General features: G+C 52.4%; 8 protein-coding genes across 8 annotated transcripts; 5 read left to right on the top strand and 3 right to left on the bottom strand.

Annotated features, from left to right (window-relative positions):
• Window positions 1–79: 79 nt before the first annotated feature.
• On the bottom strand, window positions 80–1,489 carry BDZ99DRAFT_459442 (mitochondrial methylglutaconyl-CoA hydratase-like protein; the record flags this gene model as incomplete). The annotated part of the gene is made up of 2 exons (XM_033719165.1): window positions 80–1,094; window positions 1,148–1,489. Coding segments are annotated over 2 exons (913 nt in total), but the record flags the coding sequence as incomplete, so codon positions are not given.
• Window positions 1,490–1,755: 266 nt separating this feature from the next.
• BDZ99DRAFT_495312 (uncharacterized protein) lies at window positions 1,756–3,655 on the top strand. The gene is made up of 2 exons (XM_033723366.1): window positions 1,756–2,168; window positions 2,230–3,655. Exons 1-2 carry the CDS (start codon window positions 1,824–1,826, stop codon window positions 3,376–3,378), a joined length of 1,494 nt encoding a protein of 497 aa, XP_033580625.1. The 5' UTR covers window positions 1,756–1,823; the 3' UTR covers window positions 3,379–3,655.
• A 1,614-nt stretch (window positions 3,656–5,269) lies between these two features.
• Window positions 5,270–6,598, bottom strand: BDZ99DRAFT_485831 (uncharacterized protein; the record flags this gene model as incomplete). Its single annotated transcript, XM_033722735.1, has 4 exons — window positions 5,270–5,842; window positions 6,009–6,239; window positions 6,292–6,375; window positions 6,431–6,598. The coding sequence occupies 4 exons, from the start codon at window positions 6,596–6,598 to the stop codon at window positions 5,270–5,272; spliced, it is 1,056 nt and encodes a 351-aa protein (XP_033580624.1).
• Window positions 6,599–6,979: 381 nt separating this feature from the next.
• Window positions 6,980–8,081, top strand: BDZ99DRAFT_436025 (putative RNA methylase family protein; the record flags this gene model as incomplete). Its single annotated transcript, XM_033717517.1, has 5 exons — window positions 6,980–7,174; window positions 7,222–7,320; window positions 7,367–7,656; window positions 7,709–7,914; window positions 7,968–8,081. The coding sequence occupies exons 1-5, from the start codon at window positions 7,092–7,094 to the stop codon at window positions 8,079–8,081; spliced, it is 792 nt and encodes a 263-aa protein (XP_033580623.1). The 5' UTR covers window positions 6,980–7,091.
• Window positions 8,082–8,797: 716 nt separating this feature from the next.
• BDZ99DRAFT_553437 (uncharacterized protein) lies at window positions 8,798–12,507 on the top strand (the record flags this gene model as incomplete). Its single annotated transcript, XM_033727095.1, has 5 exons — window positions 8,798–9,877; window positions 9,934–11,855; window positions 11,907–11,966; window positions 12,016–12,213; window positions 12,296–12,507. The coding sequence occupies 5 exons, from the start codon at window positions 8,798–8,800 to the stop codon at window positions 12,429–12,431; spliced, it is 3,396 nt and encodes a 1,131-aa protein (XP_033580622.1). The 3' UTR covers window positions 12,432–12,507.
• Window positions 12,508–13,618: 1,111 nt separating this feature from the next.
• Window positions 13,619–14,832, top strand: BDZ99DRAFT_485829 (uncharacterized protein; the record flags this gene model as incomplete). Its single annotated transcript, XM_033722734.1, has 6 exons — window positions 13,619–13,694; window positions 13,787–13,812; window positions 13,961–13,983; window positions 14,077–14,207; window positions 14,374–14,471; window positions 14,527–14,832. The coding sequence occupies 6 exons, from the start codon at window positions 13,619–13,621 to the stop codon at window positions 14,830–14,832; spliced, it is 660 nt and encodes a 219-aa protein (XP_033580621.1).
• A 2,653-nt stretch (window positions 14,833–17,485) lies between these two features.
• BDZ99DRAFT_381041 (SAICAR synthase-like protein) lies at window positions 17,486–20,390 on the top strand (the record flags this gene model as incomplete). The annotated part of the gene is made up of 3 exons (XM_033715217.1): window positions 17,486–18,606; window positions 18,655–19,618; window positions 19,677–20,390. 3 exons carry the CDS (start codon window positions 17,486–17,488, stop codon window positions 20,388–20,390), a joined length of 2,799 nt encoding a protein of 932 aa, XP_033580620.1.
• Window positions 20,391–21,479: 1,089 nt separating this feature from the next.
• On the bottom strand, window positions 21,480–23,025 carry BDZ99DRAFT_436016 (26S protease regulatory subunit 6B). The gene is made up of 4 exons (XM_033717516.1): window positions 22,775–23,025; window positions 22,684–22,725; window positions 22,528–22,626; window positions 21,480–22,480 (listed from the first exon to the last, which is right to left on the bottom strand). The coding sequence occupies exons 1-4, from the start codon at window positions 22,927–22,929 to the stop codon at window positions 21,511–21,513; spliced, it is 1,266 nt and encodes a 421-aa protein (XP_033580619.1). The 5' UTR covers window positions 22,930–23,025; the 3' UTR covers window positions 21,480–21,510.
• Between the last annotated feature and the right edge of the window lie 345 nt (window positions 23,026–23,370).

Below are 23,370 nucleotides of genomic sequence, written 5' to 3'. Positions count from 1 at the left end.
GTGGTGGTGACTTACGACGCCCATGAAGGAGAAAGGAAGAGGAGAGGTGGCGGGCGGGAAGATATAGGGAGTGAGTAATGGGTACCGTGGGAACCTGAGCCCTACTGGACGTCTCGACAGTAGAAGGAACTCCGAGTATCGGCGACTGCCATCAATAGTTCCAAGGTCCAGTAGGGGATCCAGTGCGCTCTATGAGTATCAATCATGGATCATATGAAGGAAAAGGAGCGTAACAAATACAGGCAGGCTACAGTTGAAGGTCTTCCTCAAAGAAACGTGTTGACTTGTTCATAACTGCTTGGAGTGCTTCGATACGTTGTGCGAAGGTCTGAGGGAAGGATTGACTGAACGGTTTGACTACCAAGATATTTCTCTATGTTCCAGTAGACGCTCCCTGTGATATCATCATCAGAGACGATCAATATGAACGTCCAATCGCATACTTCAATGCATGACCAGTCTCTTTGAAAGCTTGCTTTTAACTTCATACTCTATGCCGAATATATACATGACCTCAGTACTTCTAATGGCCCTTAAACATCGGCTTCCGCTTCTCCCGAAACGCAACCAGCGCCTCGTCCCTATCTTTCGTCTTCACAACGACCTCATACATCTCATTCTCCGCCGCCTCGCCCCCAGCACACCCCTCCACCGCCCGCAGCGCCGCATTTATAGCAATCGGCCCTCCCTCACAGATCTCCCTCGCCAGCTTGACTGCCTCCTCCAGCACCCGCTTCCGCGCCACCCCCGCCTCGCCCGCCTCCTCTGCTTGCACCTCCACCAGCCGGTCACACAGTCCGAGGAAGTACGCCTCGCTTGCTGCAACCCGCCGGCCGGTGAGGATCATGTCACGGGCGCGAGAGAGACCAATGACGGCGGGGAGGCGGTAGGTCCCGCCAGCGCCGGGGATGATGCCGAGGCGGGTCTCAGGGAGGGCTACGATAGTGGTGGAGCCGAAGATGCGGAGGTGGGTGGTTAGGGCGAGCTCGAGGCCGCCGCCGAAAGCGGGCGCGGCGAGGGCGGAGATGGTGGGGATGGGCAGGGCGGCGATGGAGGCGAGGGTGCCGCGGAGGGAAGTGAGGAAGGTTTTGGTGCTAGAGAGAGGGTAAGTGGTAGTTCGGAGGTTGGAGTGGGAAGATGGGCGCACTCTTCTGCAGTGAAGCCTGCCCGCTCTTTCAAGTCGGCGCCGGCGCAGAAGCTCGAGTCGACTTCGCTGGCGAGGATCAGGGCTCTTGTAGACCCCGAGCCGCCTTCATCGTGGATGCTGGTGATGTGGTGGTTCAACTCGGCGAGCAATTGCCTTGAGATGGCATTGCGGGCTGCTGGGCGGTTCAGAGAGAGGATGCGGATGCTCCCGCAGTGGGGAGCGGGGACATTGGTGACGTTGATCACCGGCGAGGCGGCTGGCGTGGAGTAGGCATGCCGCTGCAGCTGCCTGAGCAATATGTGGGCGCGGAAAGCAGATCTGGGGGCGAGAGACGGAGACATGGTGCGTGAGGTGCAGCTCCAAACCTGAGGCCGCTTTCTCCAGCACTCGAGCACTCGGCAATTCGCGGCGATGCACTGGACGTCTTCACCGAGGACTAAACCGCCCCTCCTCCACCCTTGCTCCCTCCAACTGCACCTCGTCCACGGCCTGATCTAGAACGACGAGGATCATCGACCGTAGTCAACGCGTCGTGGAAGTCCCTTTGACGCGTCCTCTACCGCGCTTTTGTAACCTACCGTCTGCTAAGCGGAAGACAGTCACACAGTAGCACCCCTCGACTACCACCATTCATCTCCAGCTTCACATCAGAGCTACTAACCTCGAGCGACTGGTGATGGAGCTACAAATGAGAACTCGCCAGCCACTGGCCTCGGACAGGCCTTCAATCACCACCCTTCCTGTCGAGCTTTTAAGACTAATTGTTGGGCATCTGGCGCCCTCTTGGCACATCTGCACAACTGAGAAAACCTACCGTCATTTCACACGGCTTAGCTCTAAGGAAGACCTCAAGAATGCCAATCTAGCCCATTCATGCTTTCGCCAATGGGTTCCGGAGTTCCTATTCCAAGATATGACCTTGAATATCCTGATAACCGGAATGTCTTCCCAACTTGAACGCCTATTGCTTGATCCTCTGGGTGCGAAGATATCTAAGTATATCAAACGCGTACAAGTGCAGGCACGTTAAGCCACTCTGACCACCATGCTCGCCAAAACAAGTACTAATTATATAGCTGCAGGTACCACCCGCTATCCAATGGGAGTTCCGTTACGAACAAGAGGCGGATAATTTAGAGGACAACACAAAGATCAAGCTCTGCAATCAGCTTAAGGTCAGAAAGGTGGAGGACTTGACAGATGAGCAGCAGGATTTTTGCGAGCAGTATCACGCCTGTATGGTGGAGCCTTTTACCACCAGCACGCGCTGGTTCGGCCTGGTCGCTTTCGCCTACTCTTCTTGCAAGGCGATCTTTCCGATGCTGCCAAAGCTGGAACACGTAGGGTGTGGCATATGTCTTCCCGAAGACTTTCCCCCTCCAACATCTACCAATAGCTTTGTCAGGCGTTGGAAGGACGACGTTGCGGCCGTCACCCCGGACTATATCTATGACTTCGACGTCAATCTTGCTTGGATCAGTGGCGTAGTACTACGCTCTATGCCCTTGCACGTCAAATCACTCGATATGGCAGCGGCGAATCTAACCAATCTCTCACGATTCAGGACCGTAAATCGCCTTCTTTTTATCATGTGCAAAAGCCATAAGTTATCGCAGAACCCGGTCCACCGCTTGGGGACTATGGCTGTCACAGAGCTCTCACTCACCATTGGTGGAGCTCGAGGTACTTATGGTACCGAGACGTGGGACGGACATACTGGCAGCATTGGAATGGTGAAGTACTGGGCAGATGCGATCAATATGTGTCCAAATCTCACACGTCTCGCACTTACTGGGGAAAGAATGGAACCATTTAAACCAAATGGTGCTGGAGGACTGAGCAACGACCTGGATCACGGCTGGATGAGCTGGCTTTTCCGTTCCCTAGTGTCGCTACACCACCTCGAGAGCTTCAGCTTGAATGACTTCGCTATCAGATGTGAGACCATACCGAAGATCTTCAATCTCATGCCGAAATCCCTTCGTTGTGTTTCGTTCCGTCAGGTCTACATTGATCTAGAGGATTGTAAGCACGAACATACACACGAACACGTAGCATTCGAAACCTGGATTGAACAAGTCGCCTGGCTGAAGGAGAATTTCCCTTCTCTCGCAGTGATCATGAAGGCGGACGGTATAGGGGAATACCTTCCAAACGGTCTTGCCAACTTACAAGAATACCCCAAGAGTCGTGCAGCTATGGCGAAGCTTGGCGTACAGTTTGAGGACTGACCGGTGGAAATGGGGTCATAAAGGTGGAACTTCTAGCTTCTGGGCGTACGAAAAGCGTACATGTCGTACCCTTCATGCCTCTTTCTACTTCTTTTCGTTCTGATACTGCTCATACGTCCCTAGAGGGCCACCGGGTAGTCGTGCTAAAGCACATGGGAAAGACTAATCCAGGCAATATCAAAGTATCACAATATGAATACCAATCCGTCATGAGCCTGTCTAAACTCTTCTATGACTGTATGTAGACCGTGACTTACTTTTGGTAATCTAAATGCACCATCCTATTTGAGTAACAGCCGGCTGGATCTGAAGCTATCACCCCATACCCTTTGTAACAGCTGTACACGATACCGTCTTGAGATACCCCAACACGCGTTTCTTGCTTTTCCAAAGGGTGACTTCTCATCCTGTTTGAGTTTCTAAAGGTATATCGAAGCATGTAAGACAGCGGTAGACCAGTGAACTCGCTTATGAAGGGGCTTGGAGTGTGGGATACTTTGTTTGATAGGCAAGAAAAATAGATTTCTGTGTCTGGAGTACCGTAGTCTGTGTACTCGTGTCTGGCATTGCATGAGCCGCTTAGATAGGTTCACAAGTATTCCGATATGATGTCGGGTTTCGAGCATTGTGAATCTGGTCGTTTAGTTTGCTGTGCTTTTCAATTCGTTTTTTTCACATCGTAAACCAAGCCGTTAAATTTGACGGTTTGATTCAACTTCGGTGTGACTTTCAAGGGGCGCTTCCATGAATTTTGAGATTTGATCGAGATGTGCTGTTCTTGACACCGTAAACTTGGTCTCTAAGTACATTCTTGCATATTATGGTAGCAGAATCCAGGGGTTCTCTCGTGCGTTCCCGGGAAAATGAACAAGATGCTATTTACTTTGCGCTTAAGATCTGGTTGTTGAATTTGGCATTATATCTGGTCCTTACAAGCTCTGGGGCTGCTATGGGAGGCTTTGGCGAGATTGAATGCGATATCATGTCCCTTGAGGCGGCGCAGGTATTGTAAAGGTACACCAACCGTTGTATCGGACTTCGAGACATTAGATATACAAGTGAACAATCGAATGATCTGCGAAAGCTGAAGACTATTTTGTGAAAGCAATCTGACTTAACAAGAACCTCTCCGATCTGCCACTGTGCCTTCCAGAAAGCGTGAGATTGAAACAAAACACGACCTCCAGAGGCAGTCGCAAGCTGGGCACAAAGCAAGCCAATTCGACTCACATGGACTATGCTGTTTACATTCGAGCAAGCATATATACTCACGCTTGTGCATATACTACCGCATTCCTCTATGCAAGCATAATTGACGACTAGTTCACTGTCAGATATACGATTGTTACGAAAGCAGATACAGCACACCAGGAACGTCTTCGCGCATCATCTCACTCTTCGGACCATGTGCTGGCCTTTCCAGAGAATCCGAAACAGCGAGAAGGGGCCACAGGTTGTTTGTGTCACGACAGAACCAGCACCAAGACTCGAGCTGCTGTGGAAGGCTAAGGGCGAGGGTTCGACGCACATGAGGATCGATGAGTTGTTTGACGACGGTATCACTTTTCCGGCGAAAGCAAGGCTCTCTAAAGGTACATCGTTATATCTGTAACGATCTCCGTGATTGATTCTGACTACGCCTGCCACTGCTAGACTCGAGCGCAGAGACAGCTGACCGACGGCGGAGCAAATTCAAAGAGAATCTCACGGATTATGGCATCGAGGAAAAGACGGTCAGTCTACTTTTCTGTGGATTCCAGGCGAAGTGACAAGCTGATCAAATCCAGACATCATGATCCTCGCGAAGCTTGCGCGCAACGACAAACCTCAGAATTCCCTTCGTCCCCCAAGCCCACATACTTCACAGACACCAGCGTTGCAGCTCTGCCCATTACTCCGCCCCGGGTTCGTCTTCTTTTTGCACAGGCGTCGCTGCCTTCGGAGGACCTCCAGCCCTTGGTGGCCCACCGATCTTTGGAGGTGGAGGCACAGATCCAGCTCTCGCCAATGGTGCATAATCTTGCTCTTTGCTCTTCTCCTCCCCCTCTTTGAAATAGTCGTCCAGGCCTGCGCTCGGCGACGCAAATGCATGGTGCGCCCGACCTTTCTTCGGTTTTGCACTTGGAGATGGCGCGAGAGGAGGGGATTTGGATTGGAATTGCATATTAGCTGGAACAAGGAAGTCTGCCGTTGGTGGCGCGAGGGGTGCGGCATTAGGTGCTGCGTGCGATGCGGAAGATGTAGGCCGTTGCTCGTCGAAAGCGGAGTCAGTGGAGAAGAGGGTTTCGCCGGGCCCATGTGGAGGCTCTTCTAGCGGTGCTGGGATGCGATGGAGAGCGCCGAAGCCTAGTACACAGCCAAGGGCTCCCTCACCACCCCAAGTACGTGTGGGGGTGATGGTAACTGGTCTCGTGACATTGTATTCGTGGTTGTATACGAACAGGCGGAGCGGGCGATTCATGTACTGTTGTGGGTTAGAAAGTTCTTTTAGATATGGCCGAAAGGCGACATCAACAAGAAGCCCGTATATCGACGTGCCTCCTGCTTCTTGAAGTTTTTGAACTCGTGGTAAAAAAACTGAGAAAATAGCACTTTCGAAGGGAGACCAGGAATGCAGATCAAGAACCTACATCTTCAACTAACTCGCCTAGTCCAGATTCACCACGAACTAAGCCTTCAGGACTACCGATGACATAGTCACCATACGGAAGTAGACCAGCAGTATCTGCTGGAGAATTGGGGATAACATCAAGAATGTGCCAAACATCTTCAGTCGCTGACAGAGGTGTCCATTGTAGTGATAATCCCAGCGATGGCTTCTCTGCTGGCACCTGGAAGAAGACCTCTCTGATTTTCTGGCCCTGCATCACATACATTAGGATGTAATGGGACTAGACGAACTTCCATGCTTACCTTGGCACTGAACAGTCCTAAGCTTATGGCTGAACCAGCGCAGTTGTGGACCTCTGCAGCAAAGAGATTCGGATCGGGATTATCCTGATGAACAAGACTTAGATATGCGATAGTATTCTATTGACTTTGTGTTTCTTACAATAGTTCTCCCATTGATGCCGATAATGAAGTCAAACCAAGGCTCCAGGGGTATCTCAGCGTTGGTGTTGCGCAGGACCTGGAACCCGAACGTGCCGTGTATGCTTGAGCCTTGCTCGCGTGGGCCGTCGTCGAGGCGGGCGATGAACCTATTGAGTGCTCCGAACATGGTACCAAAGATCGAGGGGGGTGCGAGTAATGGAACTTCGATGCCAGGTGTTGGGATCTGCTCGTCGTCGTCTGTTGTTGTGGCCATAGCTTCTGTGGCTGATGCCGCTGATCTGTCTCTCCGAATCCCGCGTTTGGAAGACTGAGAAGAAACAACTCAGAGCGTGCAAGGAATATTGGTGTCTCCAGTCATGCTTGAGAGCTCCTAAGTGAGGCAAAGACGCAGATTTGCACGTTTGTCAGTGCTTTTCTCTTGCAAACAATTCACATGAACAGCCTCAGACACGGCCGTGAATGAAGTTAGACCACCTGCATTTTAACAGCACCTCATTTCCGGCAGCCACTACTCCAACTGAAACCTCATGCGCCCGCCGACCCGTAGGCAAAAGCAGACACGACTATACAGAGAGAGGCAACGCAGGGCAAAAACCAAATTATCAATCGATGAGGGTGGCGTAGCAACAATCTTCAAGGGTTTTCACGAGCAGGTTTCTATGGCGCCCATGACTGATCCTCCCGCGGACGAGGGCATTTTTCATTACCAGTACGGCGACGATGTCCCAGCAGAAGTTCAAAAGTTCGTTACTCGTCTCCACATACAAGGAACTGCTAACACGGACTTAGGTACTGGGCTCAGAGGGACACCATCTTCTCGGAGTATTCTAGAGGCATTTGGATGACTAACGATGCTTGGTTTGGCATCACGCCCGAACCGGTGGCTAAGTATGACCTTTATATTCCTCGCTCTATCTCAAGCTCATTTCATAAGTGCCATATCAGAACATGTATCAGATGGAGCGCCAAAAGAGAAGAAGATCATCATAGACGCCTTCGCAGGCGCTGGTGGAAATGCCATTGCCTTCGCCCTGTCTGGCAGATGGGAGCAGGTATTTGCCATCGAGAAAGATCCAGCCGTACTCAAATGCGCAAAACACAACGCAGAGATCTACGGAGTCGAGAAGAAGATCTGGTGGTATGAGGGAGACTGCTTTGAGGTCCTCAGGACACATCTGGCTCGTACCAAAGACGCCATCATCTATGCGAGTCCGCCTTGGGGAGGTGAGCGAAAATCCTTTTTCGATATGATGGATGATGTGCTAAGTCATCACAGGCCCAGGATACCGAGAAGACAATGTCTTCAATCTCAAGACTATGGAGCCTTACAACCTCGACACTATATACACTGCGTTCGCAAAGGTCACGAAAGACATTGTGCTCTATCTCCCCAGAACTTCGAATCTGAATCAGCTAGTTAAATATACCACGGAAGGTAAGAAGCTCGAAGTTGCGCATTACTGCCTCAAAGGAGCTAGTAAGGTACGTGGGATATCTCAGGGGACTTGCAATTAGATTGCTAACCTTAGATGAAGGCGATATGCGTGTATTTCGGCGACTTCACGTTCGGACCGAAGGACGACGATGAGACTATCGATGAGACTGCCGATGGGGCTGCCGAAGGAAATGGAGTCTCCCACTTGGAATGAATGCTGCCTAAAGTAGGTTGACTTGAAAACCACCGCTCGGGCAAGCACACAAAGATGGTGCCTTACTCCGTTGCTGAAGCGTCTGCTGGGTCTGCAGTTGGTAGCTTGCGGCAAAGAAGTGGAATGAGGCCGAAAGCTGCAAGATAGATAAGAGTCAAAACTCTCTGAAAGCCGTGAGGAACTTCAATACTTGCAGGGGCTGCTGGCTAGCTCATCTGATATCTTTTGGGATACCTGAAAAGGTGAACGAGGGACGCAAGGAATGCAATGGTATAGACTGAGAGTCACAAAGGAATGCAAAATTCCAGGCTCCAACCAGGTGTCAAAGAATACACAAGTCTAACTACAAGCATGTCCCTTGCTGCTCTGCGAAAATAGTGGATGACATAAAGCTCGCGATCACGTGCCTTCTTGTTCGCCGCTAACCCCCGGTCTTGGCCATTTGCCATCAACCCACGACATCATCTCCGCGCACCGCGGTCTGCTCGATAACCGCACCCAAACCACTACCCAAACTACGCCTCCCAACTCCTTCTACCGACCGGCTTCCTGGAATTTCCACTCTCGCTGGCCCACCTCACTTGCGCTGGCGACAGCTTCACCCTATATCCTGCGCCGTCCTCTGTCGAGGCCTGCGCTGCGCTGCCTGGACACGCTCCCACTTCCAACCTAGTGGCGGGGTCCAACCTCCGGAGTATATTGCAATCACGGCAAGCATGCCACACGCCGTCGGTGAAGAGGATCTCCAGGCGGAGAAGGACGACGAAGAGATCCGGAAGCTTCTCGCAGACGAGACCCAAGAGGATGCCCTTGGATTCCTGGCGCGGGACCTAGAAACAGGCGAGAAGGCAGCGGATGCTGTGGACTACGAGGATATCGCGGACGACGACCTTGCTGAGGACGAAGACGAGACCAACGGCAATCGCATCAACGGCGATGACGAGGACGGCCTCGCCGGCCTGTTCTCAGACCCGGTAGAGGACAATGAAGGCGCCGATTTTGGCGATCTGTTTGGCGACGATGAGCCCTCAACACTCCTCGACGACAACCCTCAAAATGCGACCCTCTTCAAGTCCAACATCTCGGTCGATACACAATCTGCCGCGAACGCCGGTACTGGCACAACGTCGAATGCGGGAAACGCTGACCAGCCGACCTTCCGGGATGTTGATTACGGTACAGCGGATGATGACGAGGAGGAGGAAGAAGAAGAGGATGAGCAAACGCGGGAACAGCGTCGCCTGTTCGATATGTCTCGGCGAGACCATTCGGGCGCAGCAGACTTACCAACTGCCGACGCTACCGATCCAGACCTTTTCGAACAGATGTGGCCTGACTTCGAGGAGGGGGTTCCCTTGCGGTTTGCCAGAATTATACCACACAAACGCGCTTTCTTCCTTGCCAAAACACCTCTGAAGCCGCCGAAGCCTATACAGCCATCCAAGGTGAATCTCGAGATTCAGCAGGACCAGGAGCGGAGTTTCAGGCTTCCGGATAACCTCACGACGCGGAAGTCGGTTCCAAATGGCGATGCAGATGAGCGAGGCATAGTTGTCATTACCGACGGGAAGCATGAGGTGGCTGATAGTGGCGATGAGATCGACCTAGACAATTCTGATGATATAGACGAGGACGAGATGGTCGCAGGCGTTTCCTGGAAAGATCTGAGGGTCATCTGCCAAGACTTGGAAATTCCAAGTCCAGACACTTTGTCAAGCAACGGAGAGGCAGAAGCGTTTCGGGTCGATGATTTTTCACCTGACAACGAGTGGATCAAAGGGATGATCGCACCATTAGTAAAGGTAAGACAGTATCAAGACCTGCCAATTTCAATGCTAATACTTTCATACAGAAGCGACGGACTGGTGATCATGGAGGCCTACCGCAACACGTCCCTATCTACGATAGGAGCTTTCCTTCGTTCGATGACCCCGAGGCGGCGACTGCTAAGATTGCAAGAAAGACTGTTCTAGATCTGAACGATCCTCAACTACTCATAGACGAGCAACAGCCAGCTGTAGAGGCTAAGAAGCTTCGGACACTAGCCCCTACATCCAGACGCGATGTCAGAGGGAAGCACGTCAACCCAATGAAGCAACGCTTCAATATCTCCAACGACGATGCCTATGATGCGTTGAAAGAGAATCATCAACACAAGGTCCGAAGTACAATAGGGACTTTGGCTGTAGAGCACGGAATGCCTGCTTTAAGGTTGCAATATCCATTCTACCAGATCACTCTGTCTGACAGGGAACTTCGCGCCTTCCATCGGCCAGCATTCCATTGCAAGCCAGGAGAACGAGCCAACTTCACCCCAAACAAGACCTTGAAGCGAAAGCGCTTCAAGAATCTAAAGCCGCAGGCTATCTACGAGCGAGCAGAAGACTTGACTTTGGGAGACAACTCGACCATGCTCCTTTGTGAGTATTCGGAAGAGTATCCTATGATGCTATCCAATCTCGCAATGGGCAATAAATATGTTCATTACTATCGACGAAAGGATGAAGAGGACAACGCCCGCCCGAAGCACGACATAGGCGAGACCGCGGTGCTCCTTCCCCAAGACCAGAGTCCCTTTTCAGTCTTTGGCTATGTCGACCCAGGCCAGGAAGTACCTGCTCTTCATAATTCGTTGTATCGTGCACCTATTTTCCGGCACGACCCTAAGTCCACCGATTTCTTGGTTTGCAGAAGCCAAACTGGCGTAGAAGGCTCAAGATGGTATCTCAGGAACATGGAGAACTTGCATGTCGTTGGTCAGCAATTGCCTTCGGTCGAGATTCCGGGAACCCATGCACGAAAGGTCACTGAGATAAACAAGAAGCGATTGAAGGCGCTCGGGCTTCGTATGTACACGAAAAACAAGCACCGCAATGTCCGAGGCCCATACGCTAGTAATGAAATGATCAGAGATCATCTCCCTGGCACAGACATCGCCTCCAACCGCTCCAGACTGAGGGACATTATGCAGTACAACACGAATACAAAGTCATGGGAGCCAAAACTCAACGAGTCTATCACGACGGAAGAGCAATTCCGGGCAATGATCAAGCCGGAAGAAATCTGTCTAATGGACGCTATGCAAGTCGGTGCTAGATACCTTGCCGACGCGGGCGAAAACACGGCTGAGTTGATGGACGTGAAGGAAGGAGATAACACAAATGATAGTATCGTGGCGAAACTGGTTCCATGGCAGATCACGAAGAACTTCCTAAGCGCGTGTCAGGGTAAGTCTATGGTGGAGCTACACGGCGAAGGTGATCCAACCGGTCGGGGTGAAGCGTTCAGCTTTATTAGAACCTCGATGAAAGGCGGCTTCAAGGATGTGGGAGAGAGTCTCGAAGATAAACTGGATGCTAAGAAGATCAAAGAACTTGGCGGGCACAGCTACAATGTTGCCAGGCAGCAGAATTCGTACGATAACGCCATCAAGCGTATCTGGACCAAACAACAAGAGAGCCTGTCGTCGACCTTAGAACATTCCGATACCGAGATGGACATCGATCATGTTGAAACACAGCAACCTCTTGGTCGCGGGATGACTCCCAGATCTGAGTATGGGACGCCCGCGGCATTCCTTCGGGATGATGAGAGTCACATCAGCAGGATGAGCAACAACAGTCAGTCGATCAAAAACAAGGTTCTGAGGATCACTCGCAAGATCAGGAATGAGGATGGCGAGAGTGATGATGAGACTATCATCGTTCGGGATCCCAAGGTCATTTCATTGTATCGCAATCGGAGACACCAACAACAGCTTGATGACACACTGAAGTACGTTTTCGTTTTTTGCTGTCGATTGGCCTTCACTGACAGACTCTCTAGGAACATTGAACAATTGAGGCCGTCCGGTAATCCGGAGGAGGACAATATTAAAAAGATGACGTATGTGATTTACTACAATGCTCGCAAATCACTACTAACCTCTACCTAGTCTCCTCTCAGAACTCGCTAGACTGGAGCGCAATGTTGAGCGGCGACAAGGTCGGGAGAAGGCTAAGAATATGAGTGCGGTGGCTGTATCCAATGCTGCTACACCGGGATCTCCGTCAGCTGCTGCCCCGAAAAACGCAGGGACTCAACGAAAATGTGCTAATTGCGGAATGGTCGGGCACATCAAGACGAACAAAAAGTATGCTTTCATTCCTCCCTTGTCAGAATTCTTGTTCGACGCTTGTCATTAGGAAGTGTGTTTACTAACGCGAAAGCCCTAGACTTTGTCCTCAGCTCAATGGCACGGCGAGTAGGCAGAGTGATGCGTTTGACAGTTCGACGGCATTCGCATCTCCAATTGCCGCGACGCCTTCCTCATCACAGGCGCCAGCTCCGTCTGCGGGTTCACCTTTTTAGGTGATTTTGGTTGGCTCAGGAGTGGAGTTAAGGATTAGTGAGGAATGCTTTGATATTTTGGATGCATTGAGCAGGCGTTTTGGACGCTCCACGGAGATGTCTTTCTCTTTCAGCATGCATAGCGATCCCGGAAAGCATTGGGAGGGAGTCAAGGTTTGGTGCTTTGCCTGCAAGCTCTAGGCAACGAGCTATGGCATTTGTCGGACACCAAGTTAATATACGCAAGCTCTAGGTAGGGCTGGCTGGGGCGAATGTCAACACATTCGCTCTGCATATGTTGCACTGTTGGTGTGGCAGTTATCGCCGATAGGGGCATAACTACTAAAAAGAGAAGTTGTTCGGTACAGAATGAATATAACTGTACAAATCCACAGATAACTCGATGAATAATGCACGATTAACAGGGCGTAACCAAGACGGCTACATTAATTCAAACATCTACCAACGTGCTGCGAGTACGACAGATCTCTAGTCGAAGCGAGACACGAGATGACCCGAGACCGAGACAACGATGCGACCGAGAAACTTCACGAAGCATGCAACTCCCAACTGAAAGAGCTTAGATGTGTTGAAGGCTGCATGCCATTACTTAGGCAAGTGACACATCGAAGGCGAAGTCTTGCTGGCACAAGCAATGCCAGCACACGTGGGTAAGGAGACGAGTGACTACGGCTGTAAAGAGACGTGACGAAGATCAAAACAACACGCATCTATGACATGGGAGATCACAAAACAGCACAGCACCAAGGCAGACAGGAGGCGCAGGAAGCAATGAGTCACGCGTCGTAGAGGCGCAGGTAGTTCAGTATTCCTAGATGCCCGATGGGTAGGCAGCAGGACCCAAGCTGAGCGAACTGGGTGAGATGAGGAGGAAAGAAGACGGAACGGACGGTCATCTGGCAGGCGTTGAGGTTTTAAGCTGTGCACGGCCACCCAACTGACGGTGGCCCTCGCGTATCGAGAGTCGCATGCAAGCCCTGGCAAGCCGGTAGCGTGGGTGCGTGGTGATCCGGTGCTGGCCCAAGTCATGTGCCGACTACTTAAACTCAGAAGCCCCCGCGCGCCGCGCCCTCCCCAAGAGCTCCTCTGAACGTTCGCCGCCTCCACCACCATAAATCTGCTAATCCGTCTCGGCCGTCGTACACGTCTCCTTCCCAGCAATAATCACTACCCAACCACTATTTACAATGCCTCCCAAGAAGTCTACCGCCGCCGCCCCCAAGAAGGCCGCTGCCGCTGCTCCCGCCCATGGCAGCTACCAAGGTATGTCGCTCATTCTCTCGCCACGCAACGCTCGCGCAAGCTGCGTGACTGTTCCATCGTAATCGCCGCTCAATACTGACCATACACCATAGATATGGTCAAGGAGGCTATTCTCAACGTAAGTCTACGATTTCCGGCGCATCACGACCACCCCGCTCGAGATTGCGACCGAGAACATGTCGCGTCACTTCATCCACCACCACGCCACCCACCCAAACTCTCCAAGCTGTTGAATTGAATACTGACATGTTCTTCTCCTCTTTCAGCTAAAGGAACGCAATGGAAGCAGGTTAGTTCCCATGGTCTTTCATTATGTTGCTGTTCGCGGCGCCACGTCACTTGCTGTCACTGAGAAACATCTGCTGACCCGATTCCTCTGCAGCCGCCAGGCCATCAAGAAGTACATTGCGGCCAACAACAACCTCGGTGCTACCACCGATGCCATGTTCACAAGCCACCTGAACCGCGCCATCCTGTCTGGCGAGAAGAGCGGCGATTTCGCGCGTCCGAAGGGTTAGTCATTCCGTACCTTCCCGTCCCGTTTCTTTTGTTTACATGCTTTTCTACGCGTTCATCTCTCAACCATCAAATTCCTGCTATTGATCTTGTGTCGAATCAACCTCTGCTCTGGACTATGTTATGTTGATTAATGTCGACTCCAAACTGAACTTCCTCTCAGGTCCCTCCGGTCCCGTAAAGCTGGCGAAGAAGGAAGCTAAGCCCGCTGCCGCCAAACCCGCTGCGGCAAAGAAGGTCGCTGCTAAGCCAGCGACGAAGGTACGTTGGCATCGTGACTACCGTCGTCGTGATTGGAGACTAATACAGGTAACAGAAGGCACCCGCCACCAAGGCTGCCGCCAAGAAGCCCGCCGCCAAGAAGGTCGCTGCGAAGAAGGCTCCCGCTGTGAAGAAGGTTGCGGCTAAGCCCAAGGCTAACGCTGGCCGTCCACGAAAGACTGTCAAGCCTGCACCCGCAGTCGTCGAACCCAAGACCGTCCTAAGCAAGACCAAGTCCGGCCGAGTAACCAAGACCAAAGCCCCAGCTGTCACGAAGCCTGCAAAGAAGGCCGCCACCAAGAAGGCACCGGCGAAGAAGGCAACTCCTAAGAAGGCTACCCCCAAGAAGGCTGCAGCATGAGCGGGAGGCAATCTTATTCCTCTTCACTTCTTAGGTTCTTAGGTCTCGAGCCACCCTTCATAGGCGACGGTCGGTAGGCGTCCGGCGGATACTTCGGACGGGCGGGGCTACTTGTGTGATATCCATTTCTTTTGGTTTAACGGTCAAACCTCGGGGAACTCTCTGCCTTCTGCTCTCAAGAGTGTAGCGCGTAGTGGTGGCGATTCTTTGCCATTTCCCGCGTCTTCAATCATCACTGCGAGGCAGGCGGGCACTGGTACTATGGTGTGGGCGGCGTTCACGGGAGTTTGTTGCATGCTCATACTATGATGATTATTGGTTGGGAAACAGGACTTTATGAGGAGAGGCTCGGCGAGTGTGTCTGGCGAGCTGGTGTAGAGAACATAAGTAGCATCGCTTCGTTGAAAAATCGAAACCGGTTGCTTCATCACGCTTCAGTCTCATTTGTTGTGATTTTCGTTTGCGTCGCGTTGTTATTTTGATGTCAAAACAACGCGCTTTCTTGGCGAAGTTGGGATCCACAGTTCGTCTGGCTCGTGCTGAGATCGATTACCATTGGATAGCGACCGTGTCGGTGGTTTTCCTTTCCACCTTATTGGACCTCGCTGCTCTACTATTCTTTTCTTACTCCCTTACCTTCACGTCATGATTCATCCAATCTAGGTTCTCTAAGATGACTTTGACTTCAAGAACAATGACTTCACAGAATAACGAGATATGAAAAAGAAAATACTTTTGAACTCATGTCTTCTTAAGTAATGTGAGCGTGTGCAGTTCCATTAGACGTCAAACCCTTGGGAAACTTGGTCGACTGACTACACTATCATCCTTCACCGCCTAGATCCTTCTCTTACCCGTGTATATATATCGTGTAATTCCTCGCTGCCATCGCCCTTCGCGGCGCTGCCCACTCGTGGTGCAGTAACGCTGTCTTTACAGCGTAGGCTAGTACGCTGGCTTTGAGAAAATCCCCTGCGACAACACGGGGTTTTCAGTAGGGCGCCCGCCCGAGGTTTTTGTTTCTCGCTACTCTGGGTTCGATTCGCACTGCTTCCAGTCCTCGAGTCTTACTTTTTGATCTGTAGGCTTAATCGTTAATTAGAATAAGGTCGGGACATTGCTCTCGTACCTACCGCTGAACCATCTCACGGACTGAGCTGGTTTCTCACCATTATATCATGCCTTAGAATATTCGCCGCCATAGATAATGTACGTAGGTATGTTTTTCCGCTGTATAGATAACTGATGGCCAAGCACTTAAACGATTGTATACGTAAGTGCATTTTGGCGCTATCCACTATATGTTGTCCAGAACTAGCATCTCAGAACAGTGCTTGATATATTTCCCCCAAGGCAGGCACACGAGAACTGTCCAACGGAGGTAGAAATATAGAAGAAGGCGTGGCATTTAGCGAGATTCTCCAAGCAGGCTGATTGTGAAGAGGAAACACGGCGAACTACCGTGCTTGGCACATAATGCGGACAGGAACTGGGATATCACCTGCCAGGCCTTAGAGATAAACCAAGCTTGGCACGACGACAATTGGTATGCAGGCATATAGACTTCTTCCGCGCTGTTGCTCCCGGAGACGCCGTCCTTCATCCTCTTGTTCCCGTATTGCAACATGCTTGATGGATAGTAATGAAAATGACATCGAAATGGCAGAGAAAAGTGACACAACAAAGTCTATGAGTACAGTGCAAAACTTCGGAATACACTTGAAGTGAAGGCTGAAGGGTGAAGTAATCTGGACAGGATTGGTGTGGAGGCGCACTCTGCATGGAGGCGCTGACAGCGCTCGTAAAGACTGTGGCTCTGACATGCGGTGATCACGGTGCATAATGGCTCCGATTGTCATGTACTTTGCCTCTGGCCTCTGTAGCATATAAATTGAGAATCAGGCGTGAAGTTCTTCCAGTGTTTCACGGGATCAAGACATGGCTGAGTCCAGATATCAGAAGTCAGCATGGTCTCCTTGCTCCCACCAGCGGGTGCAGGGGAGGCTATTTTTGCTGTGGGCCCAGGGAATCGGGTGCGCTGGCAGGGCTGTACCCGCCGCCACCGTGCTGGCAGGGCTGCACTACGCCAGAAGCCTCTGTGAAATCGGCCCCTGAAGCGCGCGTTGGATACGGCGTTAATGGAGGAAATGTCAGCACCCTCGCGACTCACGGCCGCCGGATCGGGAGGAGAACAGCCGCGTTGACTCAGCCGTGCGGAGGATGGATGCGAGAAGGAAATGAGCCTGCGCACTCAGCCACGGCCCCTATGACCGTCACGCCCTGCTTTTCCAGCGTGTCGTGGAGCTGGCTCGGCTTGGCACCCAGGCTCGGCATCTCGGACGCCGCTTTGTTTCTGCCCATGCTGCCCAGCAACCCTCGCACTTCGCCGTGCAGGGCATACCGTCTCTCATACGCCCTCAACACCATCCGACCCATTCTTGCCTGAGCACCTATTCCCCGCCGCATACTCCGCCATCTTCCGCGCCGCCGTCAAGCTTGCGCGCCCCGACCTGCTGGCCCAGTGCGCTGCCAATTGCCCGCGAGCCTGGCCGCCGTTTGGCGACACCCCATCGACGAGCCCGTCCAGGGCAGCGTCTGCGGTCCACAGCAACCCCATGAGCCCATGCTGCATTCCCTCGAGATGCCATCCTTCATGGCAGACGGCCGCGACCCCTCGCCCTTCGACGCCCCCGCAGCCCACGGCCTGAACTCGCCGACGCCCCAAGAACAGCAGCCCTCCTCTGTGCGAGACGACGCTGCGAGGCTCTCCAATGGCGACTCTGGCATTGCCAACGGGAAGCTGGCCAACGGGCTCGCCGCGATGCACTTGGTGGCCAATGGCCATCCGGTGCAGCCGACGTCGTCGTGGGACAAGCCATTGCCCCGTAAGGAGGACTCTGGTACCTCTAGCGGGGGCCGTATGTCTGATACTGAAAACGAGAGAGCCCCTCTGGGCCGTGGTCGCAGCAACGGAGAATTTGCTCGAGATGACGGGCGGTTCGCTGCCATACAAAACGGAGACGTTGAAGATAGCTGCGGGACGACCCACGTCAAGCTGGAAGCTCTTGATAGTCAAGATGGCGCCTCCGAGTCGACCCATGACATATCTCGATCTTCGACGAAGCCGGGCCCGGAGGTAATGGCAACGCCAGGCAACGGGTCGTCAACAAGCCACCCTGTTCAGCTCTCTCACGAATCAAATCTACGTGTTCCCGGATCCGCCCACCGGCTCTCGTCTCCACCTGCGTTCCCTCTTCCTCCCACCGGTCTTCCCGGAGCCCCCACATCCAACCCGTCACCCCAGCACTCGCATCGTCTGACGCATCGCCATACTCTTGAGGTCCCCAAAGTTTCTTCGACACGCCAATCACGGGAGTTCCCAACCCCCAGTGGGACCGAAGACGTTGTCTCAGCCACCGGACGCTTCTCACCTAACACACCAACTCGGCGGAGAAATTCGCTGAGTCTCGCTCGTCGGCACACACGATCTGTGCATTCCGACATGCACCTCGAAGAACCGCCACAGGACGAAGACGCAGCCCGGTGGGCAGATGCGATACGGCAGAAACGGGCGAGCAAGAGGAAAAGGAAAGAGGACGAGGATGACGATCGGGTCGTTGTAGGGACAAAAGTCGATCAGAACCATGTCAACTGGGTGACGGCTTACAACATGTTGACTGGGATAAGATTCACAGTCTCTAGGACGAACGCAAAGATGGACAGAGATCTGACCGATGCGGACTTCACAGCGAAGCACAAGTTCTCGTTTGATATGTAAGTTGATTTGTGATACTTCTGGGTGTTATCTCTGACATTATGAAGCACGGGTAACGAACTGACCCCTTCCGCCAAATACGACTTCAAGTTCAAAGACTACGCTCCCTGGGTATTCCGGCACCTCCGGTCCATCTTCCAACTGGACCCCGCGGACTATCTAATGTCATTAACAAGCAAGTACATACTATCCGAGCTCGGGTCTCCAGGCAAGAGTGGGAGCTTCTTCTATTTCTCTCGCGATTATAAATACATCATCAAAACCATCCACCACGCAGAACACAAGTTCCTCCGGAAGATACTGCGCGATTACTACGACCACGTGCAGGAGAACCCAAACACCCTTTTATCACAGTTTTACGGTCTTCATCGGGTGAAGATCCCATACGGCAGGAAGATCCATTTCGTAGTCATGAACAACCTATTTCCGCCACACAGGGACATTCACAGAACATTTGATCTGAAAGGATCCACCATTGGGAGGGACTTTAAGGAGGATGAGCTAGAGCACAATCCGCGGGCAACTCTGAAAGATCTAAACTGGTTGCGGAGGAACCTGCATTTGGAGTTTGGGCCGACGAAGAAGAAGGCATTCATCGAGCAGATGGAAAAGGATGTGAAGCTTCTTCAAAAGTTGAAGATCATGGACTATTCGCTATTGGTGGGCATCCATGATCTGGAACGTGGGAATGAGGAGAATCTCCGGGATAAGACACTGCAAGTGTTTCAGCCGGGAGGCGAATCGGCCGATGATCCTGTTCATGCCAATATGCTGATGCGGACGCCGTCTAAATTAGAAACCGCGCGAAAAGCGAAAGAACTACGGCAGATGATCAAGTACCAAAAGCCAATTCCAATGGATCAAACGACGAGTAAGATGCCGGATGAGATGCAGGAAGGCCGGAAAAATTTCTACTTTTATAATGACGATGGAGGTTTTAGGGCCACGCACGAGGACGACAGTGTTGGGGAGGAGATCTACTATCTAGGTATCATCGACTGCCTGACCCATGTAAGCTCAATCTCCCATTATGAGTGAGGTAGCTCAACCTGCTGACAATTACTTCAAGTACTCGTTCATCAAGCGCGCGGAGCATTTCTTCAAGGGCCTCGTAAATACGGAATCACAGATATCAGCTATCCCCCCGGAGCGATACGGAGACCGGTTTGTTCGCTTCATCAGCGGTGTCACAAAAACGCGCGAAGCGGCCGAAAGAGAGAAGATTGAGGCTGAGCACATGGTCGACGATCCTCGTCTATCCGGTGTAAATATGCATCAGCGAGATGCTACTGATGTGGTTATGGAGAAGGCTGAGCGGCAAGCGGAGCGTTCACGACAAAGGGGTGCATCAGAAGATAACGTTCCAAACAGAGAAATTCGCACGGTGCGGAGTCCATCTGCAGAGCGCGGAGAGCTTGGTAGTACTCTTCCAGTTGTCGAAGAAGCTGCGGAATCAGCTAGCACTGGAGGGCGGAGTGGTCGGAGTGTTGAGAGCAGCCCGCTGCCGCATGCGCCCATGGACGAAAGAGATATCCAAGAGCTACAACCTCTCCCTCGAGACCGCGCACGAGGAGATTCAGGACACCAGAAACCACCGCCAACGCCGCCTAAGGATCCTAACCACGGACGTATAGAAGAACGGCCGCCTACGCCACCAAAGGACGGGTTCGAAGCCCGGCGTGGCCCACCAACTCCACCAAAGGACGAACGAGAAAGGGGAAGACGCAGCGAGAAGGAATTACCCCTCCCACCACCCATGGAGTCAGTCGTGAGGGTGAACTAAATACAAAAAGGCCCACCGAAGCCGCCATTTCTTTTCAACTCACACACAAGAGAGCACAAAATACTCATACCTGCATAAGCCAGTTTTCCTGTTTCCTTTTCGCATCCATCGTTTTGTCCAGCGCGTCTGCATTATACCAACGGCGCCGGGGTTTTGCTCCTGGCCTGAACTTGAACCTTACTGAAGTTCTCCTCACGCCCTTGTTTCGCCACTTTTTCTCAATTTAATTCACTTTCCTCGCAAGCGCCTTGATAGACTTGGCCTGTTTCCCTTTTTGTTTGCTTCATCTCCCAGAACGATGAGCTGGATATGATACTATCGCCGCCCCTGTAATCATCGCCCTGGTCTATTTCTGAGGGGCTGTGGCTGGATGGGACCACTTCTTCTTCTTCTTCTTTTTCTTGTGTAAGATATCGTTACATGTTTCTGCTTTGATCCGCGGAAAAGCAAGCTATTTTTTTTGGGAGAGTTGGGGGTCCTTGGTTGCTTGGGTTTTGGTTGGCATGAGGGAGCTGAGGTGAGAAGGGGGATGACCGGGGGGGGGGATGGGGATTTTGAGGGATGTAGATGTATTGAATACAGTCTGTGGCTGTTGTAATTGATTTGGACACTCCGTGATGAGATCAGGCGCTCATAGATTTATGCGATGAGGGAGTTTGGGGGTTGTGTTAGAGTGAGAAGAATGGGAATTGGTATGGCACTTTTAATCATCATGCCTTGTTGCACGTGAGAAGGATTCGGAGTGCGTCTGTGCACACTCACTCACTCACTCACTCAGCACTGCTGGCCTCCATTTAGCGAATTCGAATTAGGCACAGGACAGGCTATCGCTGCAGATATTTCATGCGAAGGGTCCTGATACGATACCCTTCCTGGGCCACCTCAAGACGGCGCTTTTGTTAAGACCGGGCCACACATGACGACCTTCCATGGTACTGAGAATCATCACCTAAAACTGCAACATTTCACATGTTAGACTCGGTTCATTCATTCGTCTGGTCAAGATCCCAACAAAACGATGCATTCGCAGTTCTTGTAATTATACACAGCAGTATCACTAGCTGCCAGCAACTCAACACCGAACGATCGATCGCTCACCCACACGCTGTATTTCTTCTATCTACTTATAGAAGTCGAACTTGTCCGCCTCCTGGGCACCCTTGACTTGCGAAGCATACGCGTCCTCCAGATCGCTCTGGATGATGTTGTACCTGTTCTTCCTGACGGCCCGTAGCCCGGCTTCCTGCATGATAGCCGCGATGATGGCTCCGGAGAGCGGGTCGTTCCGCACGATTAGGCTGTCCAGGTCGACTTCGGGGCTCAGACTCATCTTGCTAGCGATGGTGGAGAAGATGAGGCGGCGCTCGCGGCGGTCGCGGAGGTTGGGGAACTCGATCTTGCGGTCCAATCGCCCGGGACGGAGTAGCGCGGGATCGAGCGTGTCAGCGCGGTTGGTCGCCATGATGACCTTGACGTTGGACGTCTGGTCGAAGCCGTCCATTTGGTTGAGCAGCTCGAGCAGGATACGCTGGACTTCCCTGTCCGCACCAGTCTGGGCATCGAATCGCTTCGTGGCAATGGCGTCGATCTCGTCGATGAAGATGATGGACGGGGAGTTCTCGCGCGCCATCCGGAATACGTCGCGCACCATGCGGGGACCCTCACCGAGATACTTCTGCACGAATTCGGAGCCGACGACACGGATAAAGGAGGCGGTGGTGCTGTTTGCCACGGCCTTGACGAGCATGGTTTTTCCCGTCCCTGGGGGGCCGTAGAGGAGGACACCGCGCGGCGGGTCGATGCCGATTTGACGGTAAAGATCGAAGTGCGTCAGAGGGAGCTCCACGGCTTCACGGATTTCCTGCTTCTGCATGTCCAGGCCACCCACGTCGGCATATGTCACGTCAGGCTTCTCGTCCTGCCCGAGCATTGCTATCGAGGAGTCGGCTTCTGGGGGGAGAATATCGACGAGGGCGTTTGAGTGGCGGTGGAGGGCGACGGAGGAGGAGGGCTTGAGGAGCTCGCGGTCGAGCGTGGAGAGGATTCGGACGACATAGTTTGAGCCTGTCGACGACTGTACGATGCCGGTGCTGGGCCATATTAGATAATTTCGGGTTGATGTCTAGAAGAAGCTTACTTCTGGTCAATAGCCTCCATGAACTGCCCTATCACCAGTGGCACGCTCTGAATGCGCTTGATCTCTTCTTGTGCTCGTACCAGCTCCCGCTTGAGACTCCTGTATCCATGTTAGCTCTGGTGAATTTTGTATAACAAATCTCAGCCAGACGCGTACCTCTGCTCATCCTTGATGTACTCCTCCTGGAGGTGGATGTATCTAGACAATAGTCAGCCTTGGCCGGAGCAGCGTGGCACAGACAACGTACTCTAGCTGCCGTTGGAGCTTCTTGAATGTGGAGTAGTCATCGGCGCCCTCAGTTGCAAAGCCCTCGAGGGTATCGAAGTTCGGTATGGACGACGGGAGCTGCTTCTTGTGAGGAGGCACCTGGTTCGCCGGGTTCTCGACGGCGACGTCGGCCATGCTGGGCGAGGAGGCTGTTGATCGGAAGGAGTGGTGGACGGCGTGAGGAACGAGTATCACAGGTAAGGGTAGTGAGGCTGGGTGCGAGTATAGGCGTGTGGTTGATGGCGGATAGCAGGCAAGACGTCCGGAGTTCACTCGCTTGATTAGTCATTATACATTACAGTAACGTAATCCACAAGTTAGTGGCCCGCACAAGCTAGTGGCCCACCCAACTCAACACGCGACGCGTCGTCCAACAACCACCCCAATGGCAGCACCACAACAACAAGAAGCCATCTTTCAAGAAGGCAGAGTTATTCTAGGCGTTCAAGCCTACAAGACCGGCCAAATTACATCCTTCCGAGGCGTTGAGAAACTATACGATGTGCCCAGAAAGACGGTTACGCGTCGCGCCCGTGGTATTCCTCCACAACGCGGTGCTATCTCCAAAAATCGCCG

The sequence above is a fragment of the Mytilinidion resinicola genome, assembly GCF_010093595.1.
Source record: "Mytilinidion resinicola strain CBS 304.34 unplaced genomic scaffold BDZ99scaffold_4, whole genome shotgun sequence".
Lineage (NCBI taxonomy): Eukaryota > Fungi > Ascomycota > Dothideomycetes > Mytilinidiales > Mytilinidiaceae > Mytilinidion > Mytilinidion resinicola.
Note: the sequence above shows the minus strand (reverse complement) of the source record. Positions and strands in the feature narration are given on the sequence as shown.

Coding starts and splice junctions, on each gene's coding strand:
- BDZ99DRAFT_436016 (XM_033717516.1), bottom strand. CDS start 22,929: ATGGCCGACGTCGCCGTCGAGAACCCGGCGAACCAGGTGCCTCCTCAC. Junction 22,726..22,774: donor AAGCTCCAACGGCAGCTAGA/GTACGTTGTCTG, acceptor ACTATTGTCTAG/ATACATCCACCTCCAGGAGG. Junction 22,481..22,527: donor ATGGAGGCTATTGACCAGAA/GTAAGCTTCTTC, acceptor AATATGGCCCAG/CACCGGCATCGTACAGTCGT.
- BDZ99DRAFT_495312 (XM_033723366.1), top strand. CDS start 1,824: ATGGAGCTACAAATGAGAACTCGCCAGCCACTGGCCTCGGACAGGCCT. Junction 2,169..2,229: donor TCAAACGCGTACAAGTGCAG/GCACGTTAAGCC, acceptor ATATAGCTGCAG/GTACCACCCGCTATCCAATG.